General features: G+C 38.8%; 3 protein-coding genes across 3 annotated transcripts; 2 read left to right on the forward strand and 1 right to left on the reverse strand.

Annotated features, from left to right (window-relative positions):
- The first annotated feature begins 4,174 nt into the window (after window positions 1-4,174).
- LOC133709692 (DNA ligase 4) lies at window positions 4,175-15,955 on the forward strand. The gene is made up of 27 exons (XM_062135511.1): window positions 4,175-4,574; window positions 4,791-4,882; window positions 5,668-5,753; window positions 5,840-5,976; window positions 6,365-6,439; window positions 6,548-6,639; window positions 6,933-7,004; window positions 7,501-7,580; window positions 7,708-7,745; window positions 7,843-7,849; window positions 7,958-8,113; window positions 9,297-9,372; window positions 10,088-10,212; window positions 10,309-10,343; window positions 10,571-10,629; window positions 11,220-11,303; window positions 11,681-11,776; window positions 11,858-11,906; window positions 12,018-12,105; window positions 12,284-12,487; window positions 12,614-12,739; window positions 12,819-12,918; window positions 13,005-13,110; window positions 13,242-13,372; window positions 13,484-13,645; window positions 14,133-14,288; window positions 14,961-15,955. The coding sequence occupies exons 1-27, from the start codon at window positions 4,239-4,241 to the stop codon at window positions 15,748-15,750; spliced, it is 3,558 nt and encodes a 1,185-aa protein (XP_061991495.1). The 5' UTR covers window positions 4,175-4,238; the 3' UTR covers window positions 15,751-15,955.
- Window positions 15,956-16,410: 455 nt separating this feature from the next.
- On the reverse strand, window positions 16,411-19,502 carry LOC133707828 (uncharacterized). The gene is made up of 2 exons (XM_062133311.1): window positions 18,308-19,502; window positions 16,411-16,749 (listed from the first exon to the last, which is right to left on the reverse strand). The coding sequence occupies exons 1-2, from the start codon at window positions 19,415-19,417 to the stop codon at window positions 16,591-16,593; spliced, it is 1,269 nt and encodes a 422-aa protein (XP_061989295.1). The 5' UTR covers window positions 19,418-19,502; the 3' UTR covers window positions 16,411-16,590.
- A 3,424-nt stretch (window positions 19,503-22,926) lies between these two features.
- On the forward strand, window positions 22,927-24,662 carry LOC133707827 (mannose-6-phosphate isomerase 1-like). The gene is made up of 3 exons (XM_062133310.1): window positions 22,927-23,412; window positions 23,513-23,893; window positions 23,972-24,662. Exons 1-3 carry the CDS (start codon window positions 23,065-23,067, stop codon window positions 24,548-24,550), a joined length of 1,308 nt encoding a protein of 435 aa, XP_061989294.1. The 5' UTR covers window positions 22,927-23,064; the 3' UTR covers window positions 24,551-24,662.
- The last annotated feature ends 6 nt before the right edge of the window (window positions 24,663-24,668 follow it).

Raw genomic sequence — 24,668 nt, forward strand, 5'->3', positions numbered from 1 at the left:
TTCGGTTCGGTCGGTGCGGTTAGAAAAACCGGTTTATGCCCAGTCCTACATTTCCATTCTTCTCCATCATTTCCTAGCATGATAAGGAAAACATAATAAATATATATAACTAAACACAAAGGTTAAGCAAAAGTACAAGATTAGGGAAATAATGAAATTGGATTAGTCAACATTAAATTTGGACTTTAGAACAAGTAATTTCCATGTTTTAGGGCACAAATATGTATATGAATTATGATCCAACAGTGTTCACTCATCCTAAACCATGCCTATATAATTAAACCTATTTGGCCTTGTTTGTTTGTCTAGATTAATAATCGGATAGGACTAAAAAAAATCTAAGCTAGTGTTTGGTGGTTCAGATTACTCTAGGATTGGAAATTTAAATCTTGTTAAGGTAGGATATCAACTCCTGTTGGAGAGGTGGGATATGCACAATCGTACAAGATTATAACGATGACCATCCTTGGATCTTGACCAAATTACCATCATCCTTCTTCAATTAAAATACAAACACCAACCTTGTATCCTCCTCAATGCGATTTGATCGAACCCAAACATCCCTCTGCTCAATCTCTCCGTCTCCGGCGGTGATGGTGCGAGCTGGACATCCCTCCTCAGTCTTTCTCTTCCATTGCGCCGGCCCACTAGCTGCGCTGAATTCGACTTCGATTTCCCTACACTCAACGGAGCTATCCAAAACGAACGAAGATCAAAGAGCCGCGACGTCGTGGCTCTGACCTCGAAGAGAAAGCTATGCCGGGTTGTTGGGCTTGAAGAGTGAAGCTTTAACGGTGGTTTAGAGGAGAGTGAGATAGAGAAGGGGTTGGCTGTGGAGGCCATGGACTCGGGTATGGATTAGGGTCAGGTTGGGTTAGTGAAGAGGAGGTGAGTTTGCGTTTGAGTATTGGAGGTGGTAGAGAAGAGGAGTTGACAACGGATTTGGTTCTTGTACTTATCCATTCCAGATCTAATCCTTTGATACCAAACACATGAAAACATTAAAACAAATCTAATCTTATCCTAATCCAATCCAATTATTATCCTAATACATTCCTATCCTGGATGCCAAACGTGGCCAAAAGGTTGGACTTGTTCAATCTTTCTCTTTGCTATAGATTAAAAGTCTCCTCAAGTAGTGGCGGATGTAGGGGTTTTTCTTAGGGGTGGGCACGGGCCAGGACGGGCCGGTTATTGAGTGATACCGAGCCCGGTACAGAAAATATGATTTGGGGACTGGCCGGGACGGGACTTGGTTTTTTCAAAGTTGGTACTGAATGTACCGAAACTGACCGGGATCGGGTCGGGCCCATTTCGGGATCCCAGACCTTTTTTTTTTTCCCCTATACACACACTCACAAGTACTTAACACTTATCCAAATTTTCCATATTTCAATCATTACAGGATGCATATGTCCTCCTAGAACTACAACTTATAAGTCTACACATTCAATTTTGCCTTAAAACAAATCAAACAATGTAAAATGACAAGAAGAAATGATCTAATGTAGATGGACAATATGTACAAACTGCAAACAACCAACTCAAAAACTGGAAGTCTGGAATGCAGGAATTTAATAATGCAGTATTGTAGATTATGCAGTGATGCAGTAAATGTAAAATGACAAGAAGAAATGATGTAATGTAGATGGACAATATGTACAAACTGCAAACAACCAACTCAAAAACTGGAAGTCTGGAATGCAGGAATTTAATAATGCAGTATTGCAGATTATGCAGTAATGCAGTAATGCAGAAGCTAGTAATGCAGGAATGTAGTATTGCAGATTATGCAGTAATGCAATATAACAACCAAGTCAAAACCTAGAATGATGGAATGCAGTAATGCAGTATAACAACCAAGTCAAAAATTAAAGATTTAATTTAATTAATTTAAACGGGACGGGACGGGACTACCCGGTATCGATTGGGCTAGTACCGGTACCGGGCCCGTTTCCACGGGAAGAGCCCAAACAGTAAATTTCAGATTTTGATCCCAGCCCGTACCGACGAATTTCGGGACGGGACCGGGACTTCGATTTTGGGTGCCCAGCCCTAGTTTTTCTTATGCAAGGAAAGACTCAAACAAAGTAGTATTTTAAGAAATCAAAAAATAATGTTTACAAACAATAATTGAAGTCATTTTTTGTTTTTTTAGGGGTTGTGACCACTTACCCGATTTTAGACTAAAAATTGCTCACTTACTCCAGCAAGAGTTTTTTAACCTCATTTTCCCAATCTAACATCTATTGACATTTTAGCCCCTATTAATTAAATTTAAACCCATCCATCTCCTCTCAGTCTCTCTCTCCTTCCCAAACTCTCTCGCTCTCCCCCCGATCTCCACCTCCTCTCTCTCTCTCTCTCTCTCTCTAGCCGGCAGTGGCGACCACGCCTTCAACACCTTCTTCGTCGACCTCGATCTCGGCGCCGGCTAGCACATCCCAAGCCCCATCTTCGTCGACCTCTGCCAATCACCGAACACCGTTCTGGTGCCGATCACTGATCTGGTGCCGACCATCCTCAATCACGGATCACCGATCTGAGGCCGGTCGGAGATGGGCTGCAGGTGAGAGACTGGAGAAGAGAACCTGGGGAAGACGAAGGCGGAGATGGGACCGGTCGGAGATGCGCTGCAGGTGATGGGCTGCAGGTGAGCGACTGGAGATGGGCTGCGTCGGGGCTGGGACCGGACGGAGAAGGGCTACAGGTGAGAGACTGGAGAAGAGTCCGGTCGGAATCAGGCTGGAGAAGCATGGGTGTCCACAGGGGAAGCCCAACCCGAAACAAAGAGACCCCAACCCGCCGCAGGGAAGCACCGGCGAAAAAAACAGCCGGCCTCACACATTATTGGCCCCCAGTAGACTTTGATACGAGGGACAGGGATCACTATAGTGTGGTGTTTTGATAAGTTACCTGTTGTTTTCTGTGTATTAAAGTCAAATTATCTGTGAATCCTACAAAATGGTGCATTTTTGGTGGTCTATTGGGAGGCAGTAGAGACATTGGACTTTGTATTGGAGGGCAATAATATGATTATTGGGAGGCACTAATATGATTATTGGGAGCCAATAATATGATTATAAATTGATCAATTGTGCCTATAGTGTATTCATTTTGGTTTTGGGAGTTCATACAATTCACTGGACGGCAATAACATGATTATTGGAGGCAATAATATGATTTTTGGGACGCAATAATATGATTTTTGGGGGGCAATAATATGATTACTGGGAGGCAATAATATGGTTACTGGGTATTATTAGGGACCGGTCGCCTGATTCCGGTCACCGGTAGCCGGATTCCTGTCCCTGGTCGCCGGATTCCTGTCCCCGGTCGCCGGAATCCGGTCACCAGTCATTGGATTCCGGTCACCGGTCACCGGATTCCGGCCACCGGTGTCCGAGGCCGGCCACTAGTCACTGGAGTCCGGTCACCGAAGTCCGGCAAGGTGGAGGATGATTTCTCCCTCTAAGTGAGAAAGAATGAGAGGGCAAAAAAGTCCCAAAAATAAATAAAAAGAATTAATTGGGTAAATGAGAAATAATCCCTTAGAGTGTTTTTGGTAAATGAGGTTAAAAAACTGTTAGTGGAGCAAGTGGGCAAATTTTAAACTAAAATTGGGTAAATGAGCATTTCCCTTTTTTTTTTTAATAAATTCCATTAGAAGAAAAGCCAGAACGCTCATTTACATAATATCCCTAATCTATTGGAATATAGTACCATTCACTATTACAATGACGCTCATTTATTTCAAAAGAGCCTGCAAAACCATACTAATGATTCTTACACAATATAAGCTAATTTGAATCTCCCTTTTTAATACATGCAATTGTGGTTTTGTCAATGCACACAATTGTGATTTTGCCAATGCACGTAATTGTGATGCGTTAAGAAATCCATTACTTGGTGAAAAAAAGAAAAGAAATCATAGCATGCAGGAAAACCTACAAAATCAAGCAAATAGTGAGGCAAGTAGACATATATAAGAAGGAAACTATATTGCTGGAGATTTAGTAGACTATGATACAAACCTTAATTTTCTAAATTTTCCATTATCACAAGGAAAATGGAGGCCTCAAATAAGGCCCAAGGAGATTTGCCTTGCCGGGCTTGGGCCGGCCATGGTCGCATCAAAACCAATGGAGTATAAAGGACGCTGGAAATCCAATATATAAAACTCCCACCGTTCAAACGGAAACCACAGAGAGAGAAGCGCTCGAATCAGAAGAAGAAGGATGAATAAGGAGGAGACCAAGTTCAGTGTGCTGTGCAGCCTCTTCAATTGGATGCAACGAAGCAAAACGTCAGCCCTAAAGCGCTCCAAGTTCCGGAAATTCCTTGACAACTTCTGCAAAGCAGGGGATTACTTCAGCGCAATCCGGCTGATTCTTCCGAACCTCGATCGGGAGCGGGGTAGCTATGGCCTTAAGGAGTCGGTGCTCGCCACCTGCCTCATCGACGCTCTCGGCATGTCCCGAGACTCCGACGACGCTCTTCGCCTCATCAATTGGCGCAAGGGCGGCGCCAAGACCGGCGCCAATGCCGGCAATTTCGCCCTCGTCGCCGCCGAGGTTAGTTTCGGTTATTTATTTTGCTGATTGGATCTTGGTTCATTTCCATGAAATCGAAGAAAGCACTGTTTCTGCATAAACATTGAGATTAGGTTCACAATTGCGAAAAGAATGGTTACATTGTTTTCAGCATTAGTGACTCAAAGTCTTTTGAGTGTGGTTGGAGGTTCTCTTGGTTTTAATGGTTATGTTTTGCATTTGTTATTTGTGATCAAGGTGCTGCAACGGAGACAGGGACTTAGATCAGGTGGACTAACGATCAAGGAGTTGAATGACTTGCTTGATCGTTTGGCATCCGGTGAGAACAGGTATGTTGCTTTTGTCCTAGTTCTTAATGAGCTTGTAAATGTTTAATGTGACGCACCTTATTGCTAATATTGTCTTCATATGTGCTAAACACTGTTGACTTGATTTTTTTTTTCCTTCATTTGGTCTCTCTTTCGCTCTAGCACAGTAAGTTAGGATGGGGCATTACTTAGCTTTGTGGACAAACAGAACTTGGGTTAGTTAGTAAATCCTTGGATGTAGAGATCTAATAATGAACAATTCCCCTCTGACCTGCCTAATATCGTTGGATGTACGTTCTCATTCATTTGATCATATTGATAACTAATTGTCTTTGTTTATTTGCCTACTTATACCAGAAAGAGTCTATCTTTTTTAGAGGATTGTTTTGGTCGCCCCTTAGCATTGCTATCCATAACGTCTATATGTTGTTCATGTTGTTTTATATAACTGATATTATCAGTAGACAACACCACAGTTCATATAAGGTTTATGTGGCTGTATAGCTTATCTTATTTAACTTGAGTTTAAGTAGTAAGTACAATTCTTCCACCCTAATTTGTTTTCCTTACTCATATATATTTGTGGATAAGTATTGTATTCAAATGTATTTGTTGGAACTTAGTTTAAATTACTTGTGTATAATTGTATGTTCCCATCTTGCTTCAAGTATGTTTTATCAAGACATCATTTGGCTCACTTCAAGTATACTTAGTTCATTTTCTCCCCGTCACGCCTTATATTTACCTTCCTTTTTATTGGGGTGGGGTTGGCGGGTTTACTAAAATAGATTCAACCATGTGAACAGGGCAGAGAAGACTTCAATTCTTTCTACTTTGGTACAGAAGACAAATGCACAAGAAATGAAGTGGATCGTCATGATCATTCTTAAAGGTGTTCTCTAATGAGGTCCATGATTTGTGTTTCTTATCATCTATCTATATAAGCTTTAGTTCTTTATGTTTCTATATTTTCTTCAGATCTCAAATTGGGAATTAGTGAAAAGAGCATCTTCCATGAATTTCATCCGGATGCTGAAGACTTGTTTAACGTTACCTGTGACTTGAAATTGGTTTGTGAAAAGCTGAGGGACAGAAGTCAACGACATAAACGACAGGTCTGTAACTAATCTAAAGCAACATTGATATATCTGTTAAAAACATTTTATAGTGTAGCAATTGTTTCCTAGTATTTAATACTCACCGCTTCAAGCTACAATCAAGGTTTGGAAAAAAAAAAACCTCTTCAAGCTACTCTGAGAGAAACTATTTTAAGCTATTGTTACAACTTACATTCCAAAGATTTAAAAACTGCCAGTGAGTTTTGTGAGTTCCTTGTGAACAAAACATCTTAACGATTCTCTTTTTAACATCTGCTCTTGGTGTTATAAATGTCTAATTGAAATACCTTAAGGAGAAGATTTCTTCATTGTATTCTGGTGTATTGTTTGTTTTTCAAAATGCTTAAATGAACAAACTAAGTATGTGTCTGTATATTAATTGCAGGACATTGAAGTTGGAAAAGCTGTGCGCCCGCAGCTAGCTATGAGAGTTGGTGATGCAACTGGTGCATGGAAAAAGGTTTTATATAACTGATAACAAAAATTATGCACACTAACATAAATGTGAATTCGAGTACAATAGGGATAGTGTATAAACTTATTCTGTCTTATATTTTTTTCGTGTTAGTTTCATGGAAAGGAAGTTGTTGTTGAGTGTAAATTCGACGGCGATCGCATCCAAATTCATAAGAATGGAACCGAAGTACATTACTTCTCAAGGTAGAGGCCTCTTATCGGAATACACAAGTCTTACTCAAAATTTATTAGTTTGAAGTCTTTATCTTGGGGATGTTATATTCAGAATGACATGCTTTAGTTGTCATTACAAATTTTTAGCACACTAATCTGTACATTTACGTTTGCAAAATGTCAGGACTACTCCGGTAGTAATATTTTTCCCGTTAGAAATTATGTATCTTGGGCAACAGCCACATCATGTTTTATAAAGTGATAGTATTTGAAGAATGATACACTCAAAAATGTTTTGGTAGTAAGTTATTTTTCTTGTGCAGGAATTTTCTTGATCACTCTGAATATGGACATGCGATGTCAGACATTATTATACAAAATGTTCAGGCCGATAGGTATTTATCTGTATCAACTTTCCATTTTTGGCTGCCTATCTCTTATCTCTTGTATCCCTAACAGAATCTATACTAGGTATGCGTATGCTTTGCTTTCATTTTGGCCCATTTGCTTCCTTTCTTGGCTCCAGAGTGTAAAGTACCTTAATAAGTTCCCCATAATATGGATGATGATGATCTTTCAGTCATTTTTGTGGTCTTTGGTATAAAGGATCAGGCTTTTAGGCTGTAGTAATTCTTGTATTTTCCAGCCATCATAAACCTGGCATTGTCTAAATTTAGAATGTTTTACTCTCTCAAAAGCTTTTGAGTTCCTGTTAAGCTAACACGATGTAATGCATATAGTGGCTGCCTTCCTCATTATCCATATGTGAAACTACTTATTGAAATGCATATATTATTTACTTTCAAATTTTATACATTTTGGCATGAGCAAACACATGCAGTTTTCTTTTCAGTGAATTCCTAATTGTTCTTCATCTTGCAATCTTGGTAGGTGTATTCTTGATGGTGAGATGTTGGTCTGGGACACATCTCTGAAGCGTTTTGCTGAGTTTGGTTCAAATCAAGAAATAGGTTTTTTTTCTTTTCTTTTTTTTGTTTTTGATTTTTTTTTCTTTAATGAATTAAATTTTTTACTTCTGATTTCCTGTTTGCATATTCTGTATTTGCCATTTATAAATTTGTTTTCCTTGTTTGACAGCAAAGGCTGCGAGGGATGGACTTGACAGTGATAAACAGGTTTATATTTTAACTTTTTTATTTTAATATTTTCAAGTTTATAGAAAGAACCAAAGTAGAGTTTAGCTAACTCTTTTTATAACCTGTCTGCATGCAGTTGTGCTGTATCCTTTTTGTCTCTTGCCTCGTTCAATAGAATGTTGCAAATCAAGCATGTTGAAGGTCAGTTATGAAAACAGATGAGTGTGTACCTTGACATGACCATTGACTAGATGTTGCATTCGATATCCTTTACGTTGGAGATACTAGTGTAATTCACGAGAGCTTGAAGGAAAGGCATGAGCTTCTCCAGAAAGTAGTGAAGCCTTTGACGGGTCGTTTAGAGATTTTAGTACCCAATGGTGGCCTTAACACTCACCGTTCTTCAGGTAACATTGTCTTCATAATTGTTTGTATGTTTTGTTCAATAGTCAGAAATTGACCTTGTGCAGTCTACATTGTGACTGATCAGATGATTTTTTTTGGGTTAGGTGTCTGCTTACATATATAGTATATATATTTCATTTTCTTGGTGTTTTGTCGGCCTCCCATGTCAAGCTTGGATTGTTGTGTTTTAGGTGGAACAAAGCAAAAATTTAGTCTAAGATAGGCAGTTTTAAGGAGCTCAACCCAAACTTCAATTTTGTTCCTATGAGTTATAACTAAACTTATTGCCCATCATGACGTCAAGTCGTTCATGATACTTCATGATTCAGTTGAGTTCATGTGGTGCTGACTTAATTCTTTGATATATGGACTCCCACAGACATGAATGATCTTTGGATAAACTTGTCGATATGTACTGTTTAGGAATTTAGGAAAACAACTTCCTGCCGTGCATCCAGACCATATTCCTTCTATTCTGTATAGGTAAATTTTTGGTTTGTACTTTGTAGCATAAATTCTGCGACCAGATTCTGGAAGGCATCTGAAGATATTTTTATAATGTGTTAGAGTTGATGCTGCCAGGCATTCTCTCTGTTCCTGTCTTTGTCTCTCTCTATCTCCTGTTCTTTTTTTCTAAGAGATGTGACTGGGTATCAACTGTCACAACTCCCGATTCTTTAACTTATATGTTGCCTTTACACTTCATATAGTAGAAGCTCCACATTTGTACATGCTGCATTCTCTATAATATCCAGCTTGTAATGAGAACTACGCCGGCTCTTGACAGTGAGTTCCCTCCACATTATGTAGGAGTAATACCCTTTTGGAAAACCTCTTAGTAATTATGTGTCTTGCCTGGGGAGAAACTTTTTAGAGAATCATCTTTGACCTGCAGATATTAACTTGTTAATTGATCCAACTGGGTGAAGAGAGTTCTTTTTGCAATATAGGGTGTTTCTGTATTTGCATTTTAGAAATTAAAGGATGATGGAATTCAAAAAACACGTCTATTATTATATCCAGTGCTAGAATGATGGTTGTCATCTTCTGTCTCCCTCGTAGTAAATTCCTGGCATATCAATGCAATACTAACTGTTTTTTCTATAAGTTCATGAAGAATTAAAGATTGTCAAATAATTCAACACTACTTGTTAGATCTCTTATATACCTGTGCTGTTCATGCAGGGGAACCTTGTTGGTCCCTAATTGTTCATACTCTGGATGATGTCGAGAGGTTTTTTAAAGAAACCATCGAGAACAGGTAAGCATCCAATGCCTTTTAAGGTACAGTAGTCTTGCAGCTTTGAGGCCCAAAATACCTTCAGCACTCTGGTTATAAAGTGGACAATTGCTCTATATCACATCTTTCTTTGGGAAAAACAAATTCTCCTCTAAGATTGATTCTAATATCTTCATCGTCTCATTCATCTTTCTTCAGTTTTTTTCCCCCCAATGGTATCCTGTTTTGGTTCTGTGTTTCTTTTAAAAACACCTTTGGCTTACAGCCATTTGATCCCATAAGCATGTCATTGGACAATGCTTTGGTATAGCAACACTTGTTAAAAACCATCACATGAGTTTCCAATTCTAATTTAAAATCCTGGAGTTTAGAATATGTAGGTAGTGCTATAACATTCGCCCACATTGAATAGTTTAGATGCAAAGGCTCAAGCTAGTCAGATTCCAGTTTTTTGTTTTGCGCCTAGATGACTTAAACTTTAAATTGAAACTGTTTAAAATTACCTTAAAATCGTGTAAAGCATCACATCCAGCTGATATCTCACATGACCAAAAGAACTCTAGCAACATGTCCTCTTGTTTTTAACTGCATCTTGAGTTCCTTATGTCTAGAATCAATTCCTGTCTTCTTCAGTGGATAGAATGTATTCTTACTGCTCAATGTCTTTATATTGATTTGTTCATGTGTCATGTAATAAGATATTTCCTCGAGCTTAAACATCATTCTTGTCCTTCAGAGATGAGGGGATTGTTTTAAAGGATCTTGGTTCTAAATGGGAACCTAGTGATCGTAGTGGAAAATGGTTGAAATTGAAGCCGGATTACATACGGGCTGGTTCTGATCTGGATGTTCTTATAATAGGTCTGTGCTAATACTTTGTTAATTTTCTATTTGCCTCAAAGCAACATAATTTATTCCTCATATTGTTTAAACTAATTGTTTATATACCTATTCTAGGAGGATACTATGGTTCAGGACGTCGTGGAGGGGAAGTGAGTTTGCTGTCTTTTCAAATTTTCTAATCTCTTCTTTTGTGAATATAACTTGACAATTCTCTCTTAGTGCATGCATCTCACTCACTGTGTATCTGATCGTCCATGTCGGTCATTATGAGAGACAAGACGTTAAGGACCTTAGGAGAGACCAATTCTGATGGCTATGTATATAGCTGTTTATAGTAAACAACTGAGTTCCATTGATAAAAATCTCATTGTTGCAGGTAGCTCAGTTCTTGGTGGGTCTTGCTGAACGTCCAGTTGCAAATACATATCCGAGAAGGTAGAATTTTCTAATGATTACTTTATCTGGCAAAATGATTGGCTTCAATTAATGAAAATTGAGACCTACAACTTGGATTGTATAATCGTCTTAATCAAGGAAACTTTTCCTTATATTTGCTTCTGTAGAACTTTCTGATAGCTTCCCAAGAGAATATCATATTGTCCCCTCTATTTCTAACATATGTACATACATCAATGTATATGTTGGGTGTTATCCTTACCCAGGCTACTGTTTTATAAGAATTAAGCTGACGCATGTTTAGCTTGCTGCCACTCTCTTTAATTGAACAAGTTGACATTTCCTTAGGTTGGCCTGTATGTATCAGGTTGTTTTCTTACCTGTGTCATTTTATACTTGATAATCAATGTCAATTAGGATGACATGGCCTTTTCTTGATGCTAAATTACTCATAGTTAAACAGTTAAAAAGCCATACGATGTAGATCCATCATGTTTATGTTTGTTGGGGCTATATGTTATTGGGTGTATACTTTGGAATACCAGAGAACCTGAGTCATCGTTAGTGCTTATAATCCTTGTAACAACTGCTGTTAAATGAAAGTTTCTTATTGGGTTTTTATATTGCAGGTTTGTATCTTTTTGCAGAGTGGGTACTGGACTTTCTGACGAGGAGTTAGATGCTGTGGCAACCAAATTAAAGCCTTATTTAAGGTATTTTTTTTTGTAATGTAACCATACTGTTGCAGCTCCTCAGGGTTATCCAAGATAATATCCAATGAGCAACGTGAAATTTCTAATTGAAGCAAGCATGACAGCTTGTGCTGTGATAATTGCTTTAATGGCCATTCAGCTTATGATCTTGGACCAGAGATTGATATCATTGGTGATTTACAGTTGTTTGGTAATTTAAGGACCCATCAGTTTTACCATGAATGAGAAAATGGTGTTGACGTAGTGCTTGGAGTTGATGTAGAGATTCGGAATTTTTGGCAATCACTTGTGCTCGGAAAAGACTGTTCCTTATTTTGACAAATTTCAAGGAATATCCTTCAAATATATATTAAACTGTCTCTCTGTCTGTCTGTCAGGAAGTATGACTACCCCAAAAAGGCACCACCAAGTTTTTATGAAGTAACGAACCATTCAAAAGAGAGACCAGATGTTTGGGTTGAAAGCCCTGAGAAGTTAGTATGATTTTCACCTATAGGTATGTGATGTTTTCATTTTCAGCAGATAAATTAAGTGTTTTCTCCTTTGTATTGCAGATCAATAATCCTTTCCATAACGAGTGACATCCGAACCATAAGGTCCGAGGTGTGTCCTATCATCTATTGATTAGTGTTCAGATATATACATGTAGCTGTACTAGGAAGGTCAAAGTGTAGGTTTTTTATTACTTGGTTGATGGCTGCTGAATTCTTGCAGGTTTTTGCTGCACCATACAGCCTGAGATTTCCACGTATTGATCGAATTAGATATGATAAACCTTGGCATGAATGCCTTGATGTGCAATGTAAGAGGATGAAATTTATTAGATATGCATCCCAGAATTCTAGTTTCCCTCGTATATTCCTAATTTATACTCTAGGTTTCTTCTCTATCTGCTCAGTTGTGGCATTCAAAGATGGGGGAGCTCTTAACTATCATATGGTTTAAAGCTGCTGTTTACTTTCAATTTCTTGTATTTGCAGCATTTATAGAGCTTGTAGATTCAGGCAATGGTACCACACAAAAGGGGACAGATTATGGTGGCCTGCAGGATGATAAAAAGAAACACAAGAGATCCTCTAAAAAAGAAGAGAAAAGAAATCTATCTCTTGTTCCCTCTCATTTAGTTCAGACTGATGTTTCTGGTGTCAAGGAGGACAGCTTAATATTTTCAAAAATGATGTTGTGTATCCTTTGAGGTTAACAACAACATAATTCATCTCTTTATTCAATTGGTTATCAATTTAGGACTTGATAGCTTAATGGATTGTTAATTCTTTTCTGCTGTACTGCGTTGTCCTTGACATATTCAGACTTTGCTAATGTGCCTCCAACTCATTCTCTTGATTCCTTGCACAAAATTGTTGCTGAGAATGGGGGTACTTTTTCGATGAATTTGAATAACTCAGTCACACACTGTGTTGCAGCTGATAGCAAAGGTCTCTCTCTCTCTCACTCACACACACACACACACACACAACTTTGACCGGATATAATCAATAATTGTTCATTTGACAGGGATTAAATATCAGGCAGCAAAACGTCAGGGAGATGTCATTCATTTGTCTTGGGTCTTGGATTGTTGTTCTCAAAAGAAACTCCTTCCTTTACAGCCAAAGTAGTAACTATCTAATCTACTGCGTATTTGAAAAGAAATTTGTAAAATGTGACTTCTTTGATATTCTTTTTTCATTTCTGCTGAAGGTACTACCTCTTCATTTCTGACTCTTCAAAGAAGAAGTTAGAAGAAGAAATAGATGAGTTTTCTGACCCGTACTTCTGGGACCTTGACCTTGCAGACATTAAGCAGGTAATACAGAATTCTTAGTGAGTCTTAAAACAGTGAGTTTGCTGTAGAAGGGGATGGAAGCATCTTGATTAAACTTGAAATAAAACGGGCTTTTAGACAATGAGGTAATTTTTGTATTTGATTCTTGTCAGCTTCTAAGCAATGTGCCTAGATCAGAGGATACCAAACGTATCAACTATTACAAGAAAAAATACTGTCCTATGGAGAAATGGTCTCGATTTCACGGCTGCTGCATTTACTTTAACTCATCAATTCATTCCTTGTAAGATCTATTGGTCATATTATGCTCTCTTGGGACTCACGAATTATATTAGGCTTTCTTTGTTTTGTTCTAATTGACATTGGTTGCTTTCTTATTAATCTTTGCTTAAAGGAAACCGGATTGGGAAGTCGTGTTAGGAGTTACAGTAAGAAGGTTAAAGATTGAAGTTCTCATGGGTGGTGGCAGAGTCAGTGACAATCTTGCTGATGCCACCCATTTGGTACTCTTGTCAATTCAGGGGTGCGATGTGGGATTCGAATCCTTATTGCAAAGGTAACCCAGTAACATATGGCTCATAAACGTGTGACTATCTTGGATTAGTTATGGAGGCTCTAATGGAGGATGATCACTGGCATTTCATTTTGATAAATAAGATATGTGAACATGATAATTATTGACACAATTTTGGTTGTTTGACAATCTATTTACACCTCAATTCTTTTGGTTGTTCTTGTGCATTAGAAATTAAGCATGTCTTTGTAGTGTCATTATTCGTTCGTTTCTCCACTTGGCCGCATGGTTAATGCATATGGTTAGTAGTTTACCGGAAGGCTTAATTATTGTGATGCTTAGTGTAATTTTGATGTGGTTATCATTCTAAGAGCTGAGTAGTTTTCTTTGTTCTATTCCCTAGTTCTTGGATTTTTGTTTTTCCCTACAACTTTGCCCATTGTCCTCACCCTTCCTCATTACAGGTGTTATATTAATGCAGTTCTAACCTTCCTCTTATCTTTTTGTTATTGCTCTCTCTTTGTTACAGTTTGACTGAAGCAGAGAAACACTTTTTGCATAGCAAAAGGTTGCATATTGTTGGACTGCAATGGTTGGAAGACTGCTTGGAAAAGAACAAAAGACTGCATGAGGAATCATATAGTTTAAAACCCTATGGGTGGGAAGAATTCAACATCGAAGAGTGGTGAGTTCAAAATCTATCAAATAATATTTGCACATGGATGTCGCATGTCTAATGACTTCTCATTTTGGGCGGGTTAGTGAGATATAGAAGATATGAGATTTACGGTTGTTTATTAGATGAAATAGGCCCAATGTTTTACCTGGTCAATGTGCAGTGACTCCATTATTGCCAGGAAATGTTGCTTAAAAGTTCTTGTAGCAAGTTGTCTTTTCTTTTTATCATTTCCTTAATTTTCTTTGTCCACTTCATTGATGGAGACACTTCTGGGTTAGACTATCACTCTATCAGTGCCACGAATCATAACTAAAAAAATATATTTACTGCACAAAGTTCTCGAGTTAAATCATAGTTATTGTAGCAATTGGCAGATGTCTGAAATAAAATAAAATAAAATATTGCTTAGCTAATTCCTTATAGAACAGGGATTCTTCTTCTCTTTTTAATTTTTTTAAAATTTTTTTATTCTTTTTTATTTATTTATTTTTTCTTCCAAGAGCAAATAAGCATAGAGAATCAGTTAGGTGGGATATCTCTTTTTGGTATCTGCAATACTTTTAAACCTTAGTGCATCTCTGGTGTAGTGTAAATAGGTAGGAGTGTGTTATGATAACAGTACATCGATGGATTTTATGGTGATTATCTTAATTTTTCATTCTGTCTTGTTCTTTCTAGCAAACCTGACATGGTTTTAGAAGAAGCTCCCTGTGACAATGTGGAAATCCAGAAGGTTCCTTCTCTTTCTAACAAAGGGAAAAACAGAGGCAATGCAGCTCAAGAAAACTATGGGATCTTGGGCGCACCTGAGAGGGGTGGCAAAAGGAAAAGAGGAAGACCAGCTGGCACAAACACGAACAGAGGGAAAACAGGTGCCACGCAAGCTCGAAGAACACGTGCACGTATTGGCAGGAAGCCTGCTAAAATATCTGGCAATGAGTCAGATGAAAGTGGTTCTCATGATCGTACGTCATTTAAGGAAGAGGTTAATATCGCGGAAGGAAATCATGGGATGGTAGGTGACGGAAGTTCAGACATGCAAAGAAATGAGGCAATAAAAGATTCTACATCATTACAAAGTGGTAAGGCAGCTGAACAAGAGGTTGCTGGAGACATTAGATTCGATGGGCATTCTGATAAAATTCCTGAAATTGAAATGATTGAGAAGCATAATGGCCAAGACAGAGATAAGCCAGAGAAACTCGAATTTATGGCTGATCCAGTTCAAGCCATGTTGTTTGATCTGATTCCAAGTCTTGGAAAAAAGAATGCTCAAACTATGAATGTGAGTACTGAGGATGAGAAGCCACCCGTAGATCTGAATCCAAGTCCTGGAATGAAGAATGTTCAAACCACGCATACTAGTGCTGAGGATGAGAAGCCACCGTTTGATATGGGTGCAGAGCCTACAAAGAAAAAGAAAGTTAGCTATAAGGATCTTGCTAGTCAGCTACTAAAGGATTGGTAAATTGTTGAATGCTCTAATTGTGTACCTTTTCTTCTGTATATACGTAGAATGTGAATTAATAGGATTTGATGGAAGTTCGTAGTTTGTAATTTGATAGCAAGAATATCTTCCATAAAAAAAAAATATAGCAAGAATAACTTCCATCTTGCTGTCTGATTTTGTGGAAAGGAATTATGGGATAATTTGACTTGGTTTTCGGGGCTGATATTGTGTGTGTTTTAAGTGATTGTGCTCTGGAATTTTGGGGTTTAGGATTTAGTATTTATTGGGGTTTATGTTGAAAATGTACTAGAAAATAGAACACTAACAGGGGAACTTGAGGATGCCTACTCTCTGTCCACTTCTTCATGCTCCACATGATGTAACACTTTAAAATTCTATGCCAAGAACAAATAATAAGAAATATAGCAAATTTGTAATAAAATACTAATTAACATCAAAATATGTATAAAAAGCACACTTCGCAAAGAGATGTTCACTTGATCAACATTTTTATGTTACTTGAATTTATCCAGTGAACACCATTCCTTTACAATACACATGATTATTCGGATACTACTCACTTGATTACAGATATGTGAATCTCAGTCTCTTCACAACAAGCAGAGTACTTTTGAAAAGCACTTTGCATATCACTACTAGCTAGAGAAAGAATCCACATTGCCATATAAACATTTAAATTTTCTTTCTGAAATGCCAATGATACAAGCGTAGTTACTTGAAGAAACAGAAATGAAGAGAAAAGTTCCTATCTTCTGTCTCACGTTTTTCAAAAATACAGTTTCAGAATACAAAATATAAAAAATTGGTCGCAGAATGAGAATATGATATTTCCCAGGATCACCATCCATACTTGGCTTGTGTTTCAGCTTTTGTAAGGAAGCCTCTTGAACGCCGCTCCTGAAGTTCCATCTCCTTCTGCTTCATATCAAAGTACAGAGAACCAATCTGATGCTTCCTCTTATGCAGCTTTGTCGGCTTCCCCTTCGTCGAAACAGGCTTAATAGAAAAGAAACAAATAAAAGTGTCAACACGTAAGCTAAAATGGAAATAAGTTACTACAAAACATAATGAAACACAATAGATAGGACCATGAGTCAGAGTTCCTTTTCTTGCTGAATGAAAGTTGAATAGGTACAGCGATTTAACAGTTAAATGATTCTGAATCTCTCTAAAATTAGCATTACCATGTGATAGTTCCATGTACAAGATGAATATGGTGCAGTGAACTATGAACTATGTGATACTTCAAATGTACAATTGTACAAGATGAACTATCGGATAGTTCCATCTATCATTTCAGATGTAATTAATGAACAAGCTGCCAATCTATGGGCAGTACGAATTAAAAAGTTCAATCTAACTAAAACACAAACTTATAAGTCATCCTTGCTTTAGAGGTTAGTGCTGTTTATTATGTTTATTAGATTATTCAAAGTTAATCTAGTTAGGAAAAGGTGACTTGCCAAATTCCAACAAGTTGACTTGTACTGAAAACAATGTCATAATCAAATAAGACAAACAGAAAAAACCCATGTCACATATGGACTCAATTCCTGCAATGGCCACCTATAGACACTAAGCCTCTACAGGACCATGCACCAGGAGAACAATGCATCACAAATGGACTCAATCTAGAAAACAATGCACCCCTAATCTGGAATATCTCTACAGAGCAAATTGATTACCCAAAGACTGCCTGCACTGCATTCCAAGGAAACACTCCAGCATCATGGAACAAACCCTGTTTTCATCCCATATGGTCACACACACTCATCGAAAATTAAACTTGTTGTCTGGCCCCAGAAGAAGTCACTATTACAAATTACAGATAATCTTTATAGATTCTTTTCCCTTCAAAATTTCCTTATAAAATTTTAAATGTCATGATCCTTTGTCATCCCTCTTCATACCAGGGTCCAGATATAAGCTCAGATGCCAACTGAATCCTTGATCCTAAGTCCTACCTGATGCCCAATACTATACTAAGCAGCACTATACATAGAAGCATAGAGGAGCACTCACTTCCCAGTGTAGTGTTCAATGTCCAGTATATTAACACACAATTTCAACTGTATTTACATAAACAACTAAAATAACCGTAAAGTAGACTATTACACTGTTTTTATATTATATATTGCTCATACCCTTCATTTATCACCTTATTTCAACAGACTCAAGGTGCCCAACAGTAATCATCCACAAGGCAGAACCTCTCATTGCCACATCCCATTTCATTAACCTAGTTACAATTAGCACAGCTACTGCCTTTAATGTTTGTATTGCACTTGCCAAAATAGATGCAGAGGTCATTAAGTTACCAGGTTATATTTTCCTACTGGTTCAGGAAGAATGCAAAAAGAGTTTGATGTCCACAAGAGAATAGCACATAAAATGCAACTTATAAACAAGCAAAAAGAAAGTAGTCAGTCTCTTATCATCTACTTAATTGCAACTGAATGCAATTCACTTTCTAAAGATATCAAATCCTACAAACTTATAAGTGACTCAAAACTAAATAGTCAATACATGTCAAATGATGATAGATGATACATACCTGGTAAGAAGGCCCAAAAGCTATCCCGGTCACCTTGGATTGGTCCTCCCTCGGCCGATTCTTCATCAACTCATCCTGCTTAACCTCAAGTATTTCAGTTGGGACATCATTCCTCCTCCTCTTCCCACTCACTTTAACCCCAGTATCACCTGACACACCCATTGCCGCCGCACTCCCCGACCCATCAGCCCATTCGTTCCCATGATTTCCAGCATAACCATTATACCCACCATAACCACTGTAACTACCATAGCTCGAACCATCACCGCCACTAACCCCAGAATCCACATTTTGGTCAACACCATATTGGTAACTCTCATACCCACCATAACCTTCTGCATTTGGATCAAAATTTGATTGGGGATCATCATAACTTGCTACATTTTCATTTCGATCCAAACCCACATCGCTCTCCACTTTAGAACCAAACGACTCTGTTTCAACGGTGGCTCTCCTACCGGAACCTACACCGGAACCTAAACCGGAATTCACACCCGAGTTCCTGGGCGCCGGAATAGCTGATAAGAACGACGTCACGGACAAAGGTTGCGCCGACGAGGCCTCCGAGGCTTTTCGCCGCCGCCTCTCTTCTTCTTCTTCCTCATCGTCGTCGTCTTCGAGATGGGAAGAGTTTGCGAAATATGGGTTGATGGGAGGCTTGAATTGGACGACCCTTTTGGGGATTTGGGCAGGAGAAGATGAGGAATTGGAGACGGGTTTGTTAGGGATTTGGGATTTGGGGGGAGGAAGAGAAGAGAAAACAGAAGAAGGGGGTTTTATGTCTTCTTCTTCTTCTTCTTGTTTTGGTTTGGGAAGGGATTGGAAGAGAGAGGAGGGTTTGGGTTTGGGTTTGGGTAGAGAGGAGAAAAAAGAAGATCTTGAGGTGGGTTTTGAGTCTTGGTCTTCTTGGTGGGGAGGATTTGATTGGGTTTGTTTTGGAGGAGGAAGGGAATTGAAGAAGGATGAAGGTTCGGGTTTGGGTTTGGGCAGAGAAGAGAAAAGAGAAGAAGAAGAAGAAGAAGGGTTTGGAGGTGGTTGTAGTTGGTGGTGGTGGGGTTTTTGATCTTCTTCTTCGTCGGAAGAGGCGTAGTTTGCTAGCAGAGAGTCCATCAGAGCGAGCGAGATGGAGAGAGTCAGAATGAAGAAGAGGCTGCTGCGGCGGTGCGCTGGAATTCAACTACGGAAGGAAATCAAAATTAAAAGACTCCTTTTTCTTTCTTTTATATTAGATGAAATATTTTCACCAAAAATCTTATATAATTAAGCCAATTCTTGAGAATGTAATGTCAAAGTCGGGAGCATAACCAAACCAATTTTGGCTAACACTATTACATGTTTTACTTGGTAGGTTATGAGCCACTGTATTAGCCTCACACAAAGCAAAAACTACTTTAAACTCCGCATGAGTGCGCTTGCTTAGTAGTCTAATTTCTGATCTCTACGCCAATTAGAGTTAGTTACTGACCCTTGAACCGACTCTAACCCTGTCTAATTGAGTTAATGTGACCCTTGTACCGGCACATTAACAACAAAATGTGAATATATAATCCTTGAGCCTTGGACACGACTACCACAAAAGTAGAAAATTTGCATCTAAATTAAATAGCTTCCGACACATAAGATTTCGGTGAAGGAACCTCTCTAGTACCCTACGACTAGAAATCCTAATTGAATATCCTAAGACTTTTATGGACTGCTAAAAGTTTTACGCCCAAACTTTTAAATTTCATAGATTTCTTTAAAAGTTCCAGTAATTCCATATACCCCTCTCAATTAGGATTTTTAAAGACTTCATAAATTCCACCAAAATCGAAGAGTATTCAATAAGGACAAAATATCATTCATACTTATGGAATTAGAAAATCATGGATAATTATGGACTTTATAATTATAATTTACCAAACTCTAATAATTTTCCAACCACCAGACCAAAGATTTGAAAAAAATCTATCAAAGTTTCATTTTTCCCAAAAAAAGAAAAGAAAAAAAAAGGTCTATCAAAGTCTTTCTCTCTGAATTAGGTTGGTCCTCATCTCTCTGAACCACAAAACGATTCGGGTTGACTAGGTCATTCCACTAGCACAACTAGTGCCAGCTTCTCCATTGTCACTACTGGCTCGACATTTTTTCTTAGTTTTTTTTTTATTTTTTCTCTAATATTTTATGATATCCAACATGTTCATTGTAGTTGTTGAATGTGATTTTTTTGTTTTTCAATTGTGATACTTGAAACCCTAATAGAAACAAAAAAACAATTATGAAACCCTAAATCCCAAATATTGTGGTCTACCCCTAAAACCTTGAATATTATTGGTATAAAATACTGGATTTTGTCTTATATTATGGTTCAAAGAAATCTTTAACAATAAAAAAAACTTATGTTTCGACCTAGCAACTCTCTGCCAGGGTTGGGAGAGCGCCGCCCTCGGGTTTGGCCTCTCTGTACCTTTCTTCATCTTGTATGGAGTACACCTACGGCGTCTCCTCTGGGGGTTCCTAAATCAAGATTGGCTTGCACCGTCTCTTCTCCGTCGCCGACTCCTTCTGCGCCATGGTGGCTGGTAGGCACAGTGACATGTGTACTATCGGAGTTTCAGCCTCTTGATGTTAGTGGTGGCTTAAGGAGACCACGGCGGGCGAGGCTCAAAGGTCGAGGAACGTTACCGGCAGCGCAGGGTGTTCTGATTCGATCATGGCGGAGGGGATTGGAGTTTTCGTTCGGGTCGGGTCAGATTCTATTTGAGCCTCCTATCTACGACTTGCTGCAACTCAGACATGGCTATCTCCTGGCTCTTCGGCGTCTGCTGTTTGTCGGGCGGCAAAGATGCAGAGGGGTGGTCGTTGCTCTGCTGTTTGGGTGGTCCTATTTCCAAGGTGTTGGTGTTGGTTTGCTTAGATCGACTGGTTCACACTTGTCATCTGGCGGTGTTGGAGTCGGGAGTTGTCTGGATCATTGGGGCAAGTCGACCGGAGGCTTGGTGGCAGGTGGGTGCAGCGATGGCGGCAAGACCAGAGTCCCTATTGCATTGACTACAATGGCAAACCCTAATTGGGTTTGGGCTTGGCTCTACTTTTCTGACTTGGGCTTGGGCCCTCATGGGTTGCCTAAGGCTGCAGAGTGTGGGTTTCTTCTATTCTGGATTCGAATTTGGGATCCCGGTGGATTTCTTATAAAAATTTGGGATCCAGGACGACAACCTCGACTTGTCAATTAATTTTGTTAGATCGCAAATATCATAATCTCTGAGGGTTTTTTATCTTGCTTCGGAGATTACTGATTTTTGTTTGGAATTAATGTGCGTGAACTGTCTAAAAGGTGGGTGTACTGGGGGTATAGTGGGTTCCTGTTCTTGTTTTAGAATAGGAGTCTCAGGGTACTCTGAGAAACGATTCTTTCTGTCGACCCCTTAGGGGTGTTTCGTTTTTGTACTGCTTGCTGAATCTATATAATGGGCTGACCTCCTTTCGTCAAAAAAAAAAAAAAAAAAAAAAAAGAAATCTTTAACAATTGAATTTTAATTGATTGATTATAAATCAAGACATTGGCCAAAATTCTTATGATATATGTTAATCGGCGAAAACAAAATTGATGAGAATAATTAACTATAAACATCAAGTGATATATATTGTATCTTTATGTTGATTGGAAGATTAGGAATGAGAACAAACTAGCTAGACAAAGTAATAATCATTCATAATCACTTGAGTCAATTTCTACTAGAAGATACTTGACCATTTGAGAGGGAACGAGTTATTATCTTATTTTGCGTTTGGGCTGCATTGGTTTTGTTTTTTATTTTTATTTTTTATATGTGCTAGGAAGTCTATAGAAGTCATTCATAATAAAGTAGATCATTTTCATGAATTAATTAAAATTTTGTTGCTAAAATAAATGGTTTTAAGAAATCAATAGCAATCTATCAACATTTTAAAGAGTCTGTGGACTTTTCAAAAAATCTGTCATTTAAAAAAGTCTGCACAAATCCAAATATAATACACCCCCTTTAATTCCCATGTTATTCATTTATTTGGCATGTTTTTCTTACCAACCTAAGAGTTAAGACTGCTTAGTCTTTCTGGGTGCATCGTGTAGGAATGGTGAGGCGGCGGCGGACTGGGCTCAGGCTCGAGCAAGTGCGGCGGTGAGGCGGTTTGGAAGCGGTGGATTCCCACCTATTTTGGTTGTGGATCTACCTGTTTTGCATGTCGTTTTTTCTTTCGTCATTGGGCGGGCAACAATGGTGGCTCTTGAAGCGAAACGGAGGCGGCGACGGTTCGATGCGACAGGGGCAACGGGTTGTGGCGGTAGGGCTACGACAGGTGGTACTACTGCGGCGAGTCGTAGTGGCTAGAGCTCGTGGGTACGCAGATTGTAGATTGTGAATTTGGAGTGAAACTAGTCCTTGCTTGTTGGGCCTAGGGCTTAGCTTTCTTTGAGTTTTGGGCCTTTATTTAGTTATTTTTGCTAAAAAAAAACCGCTTACATTCATGAAGACTCTGTGCCTTCTTTTCTTTTTCTTTTTTCTTTCTTTTACCAAATTATGTAGAAATTTGGATAACACAGACGTCAAAAGCAAGTAACTTTCCTCTCTCATGTTCCCCTTTCAAACGCTTTGAAAAGACCGCATGATATGACATGACCATTTCCACAAGCATCGTATACGCATCTCATATCTGGCTAATCTCACATTAGTTGGTTCAGTTTCTCGCTGGCTATTGCTAATTCATTAGTCAATCAATCACAGCCAAATTCATTCATGGAGATGCAACAACCAAAGCAGAGGCAGAGGAGTGTTCAGAGGCTAAGATGCTCTGTCATGAACTACGACTGGGGTAAGAAAGGCCGAGACTCTGTGGTGGGCAGGTTGTGTGCCTCCAATTCTCATTCTGAAATCGACCTAGAAAAGCCTTACGCTGAAATGTGGATGGGAACACATGACTCTGGACCCTCCTTTTTGATTGATCAGGATCTGAATAATAATAATAGCACCACTACTGGGTCATCTCCGTCTCTCAGAGACTGGGTTTCTAACAACCCTAAAGACATGCTTGGTCACAAGGTTGTCCAAAAATGGGGCTCCTCTGATCTGCCTTTCTTGTTTAAGGTACATTTTCCTATTACCTTGAAAATTTTAATTGTCTTTAATTTGCAGCGAGATCCGATCCATTGAAATAATGATGAAATATATGGTTGTGTGTGTTTAGGTGCAATCCGTGGCAAAGGCATTGTCAATACAGGCACACCCAGATAAGGAATTGGCCAAGGCTTTGCACAAGTCTATGCCAGATATTTACAAGGATGATAATTATAAGCCTGAGATGGCGCTGGCCTTGACATATTTTCAGGCTCTTTGTGGTTTTATCACTCTTGAGGAGCTTAAGAAGGTGATTGGTAATGTCCCTGAGATTGTAGAACTAGTTGGTAGTGAGATCGAAAACCAAGTGCTTCGCACGACCAAAGAAGATGGGGAGGATAAAGTGAAGTCTGTTATACGTTTGATTTTTACCCAACTCATGTCAACTAACAAGGAAATTATAACCGCAGTAACAACTAAATTGAAGAGTCGTTTACAGACGGAAAGCCAGGTAACAATCTGAAGATTCATTTATTGTTAACTGCAGTCTTATGTATTCTTCAATATCTACCTTTCTTTGATCGATCAGGTGAGGCAGCTGACAGAAAAGGAGCAGCTAGTGTTGCAATTGGAAAAGCAATATCCAAACGATGTGGGTGTGATATCTGCATTCTTTCTTAATTATGTGAAGCTTAATCCTGGAGAAGCATTATGCCTTGGAGCAAATGAACCCCATGCCTATATATCTGGGGACTGCATCGAGTGCATGGCAACCTCAGACAACGTAGTTAGGGCTGGCCTTACTCCCAAGCATCGAGATATTAAAACCCTTTGTTCTATGCTCACATATAAGCAGGGTTTGCCTGAAATCTTGCGAGGAGTTGCTGTGAATCCTCATGTAACAAGGTATATACCGCCTTTTGAAGAATTTGAGGTTGATCGGTTCCATCTTCCCCACGGAGAATCAACAGAGTTTCCTGCAGTACCTGGTCCTTCCATTTTTGTGGTCACTTTTGGGAAGGGAACCATATGTACGAGTAATGGAGATCATGCAATCATCCAAGGAGATGTTCTGTTTGCACCTGCACACACTGAGATTAGCATAACAAGTGCATCTGAGTTGCACATATATAGAGCCGGAGTGAATAGCACATTTTTAGCCTCATAATTAAATGCTACGTCAATGCCAGAGTATTAAATACCCATGGTTCTAACCCTGTAAGCAATCTTACTATTGCCTAAGCCACATTTGGCAAATTCAAATCAAAGTCACCATGATATGTGCA

The sequence above is a fragment of the Rosa rugosa genome, chromosome 5 (assembly GCF_958449725.1).
Source record: "Rosa rugosa chromosome 5, drRosRugo1.1, whole genome shotgun sequence".
NCBI classification, from domain to species: domain Eukaryota; kingdom Viridiplantae; phylum Streptophyta; class Magnoliopsida; order Rosales; family Rosaceae; genus Rosa; species Rosa rugosa.

What these genes read in the sequence shown, in the direction of transcription:
- LOC133709692 (XM_062135511.1), top strand. Translation starts at nt 4,239, where the DNA reads ATGAATAAGGAGGAGACCAAGTTCAGTGTGCTGTGCAGCCTCTTCAAT. An exon ending in TAACACTCACCGTTCTTCAG is followed by an intron (nt 8,114 to 9,296) that starts GTAACATTGTCT and finishes CTGTTCATGCAG; the next exon opens with GGGAACCTTGTTGGTCCCTA. An exon ending in TGTTGCAGCTGATAGCAAAG is followed by an intron (nt 12,740 to 12,818) that starts GTCTCTCTCTCT and finishes TTCATTTGACAG; the next exon opens with GGATTAAATATCAGGCAGCA.
- LOC133707828 (XM_062133311.1), bottom strand. Translation starts at nt 19,417, where the DNA reads ATGGACTCTCTGCTAGCAAACTACGCCTCTTCCGACGAAGAAGAAGAT. An exon ending in CTTTTGGGCCTTCTTACCAG is followed by an intron (nt 16,750 to 18,307) that starts GTATGTATCATC and finishes TTTTCTATTAAG; the next exon opens with CCTGTTTCGACGAAGGGGAA.
- LOC133707827 (XM_062133310.1), top strand. Translation starts at nt 23,065, where the DNA reads ATGGAGATGCAACAACCAAAGCAGAGGCAGAGGAGTGTTCAGAGGCTA. An exon ending in ATCTGCCTTTCTTGTTTAAG is followed by an intron (nt 23,413 to 23,512) that starts GTACATTTTCCT and finishes GTGTGTGTTTAG; the next exon opens with GTGCAATCCGTGGCAAAGGC. An exon ending in GTTTACAGACGGAAAGCCAG is followed by an intron (nt 23,894 to 23,971) that starts GTAACAATCTGA and finishes TTGATCGATCAG; the next exon opens with GTGAGGCAGCTGACAGAAAA.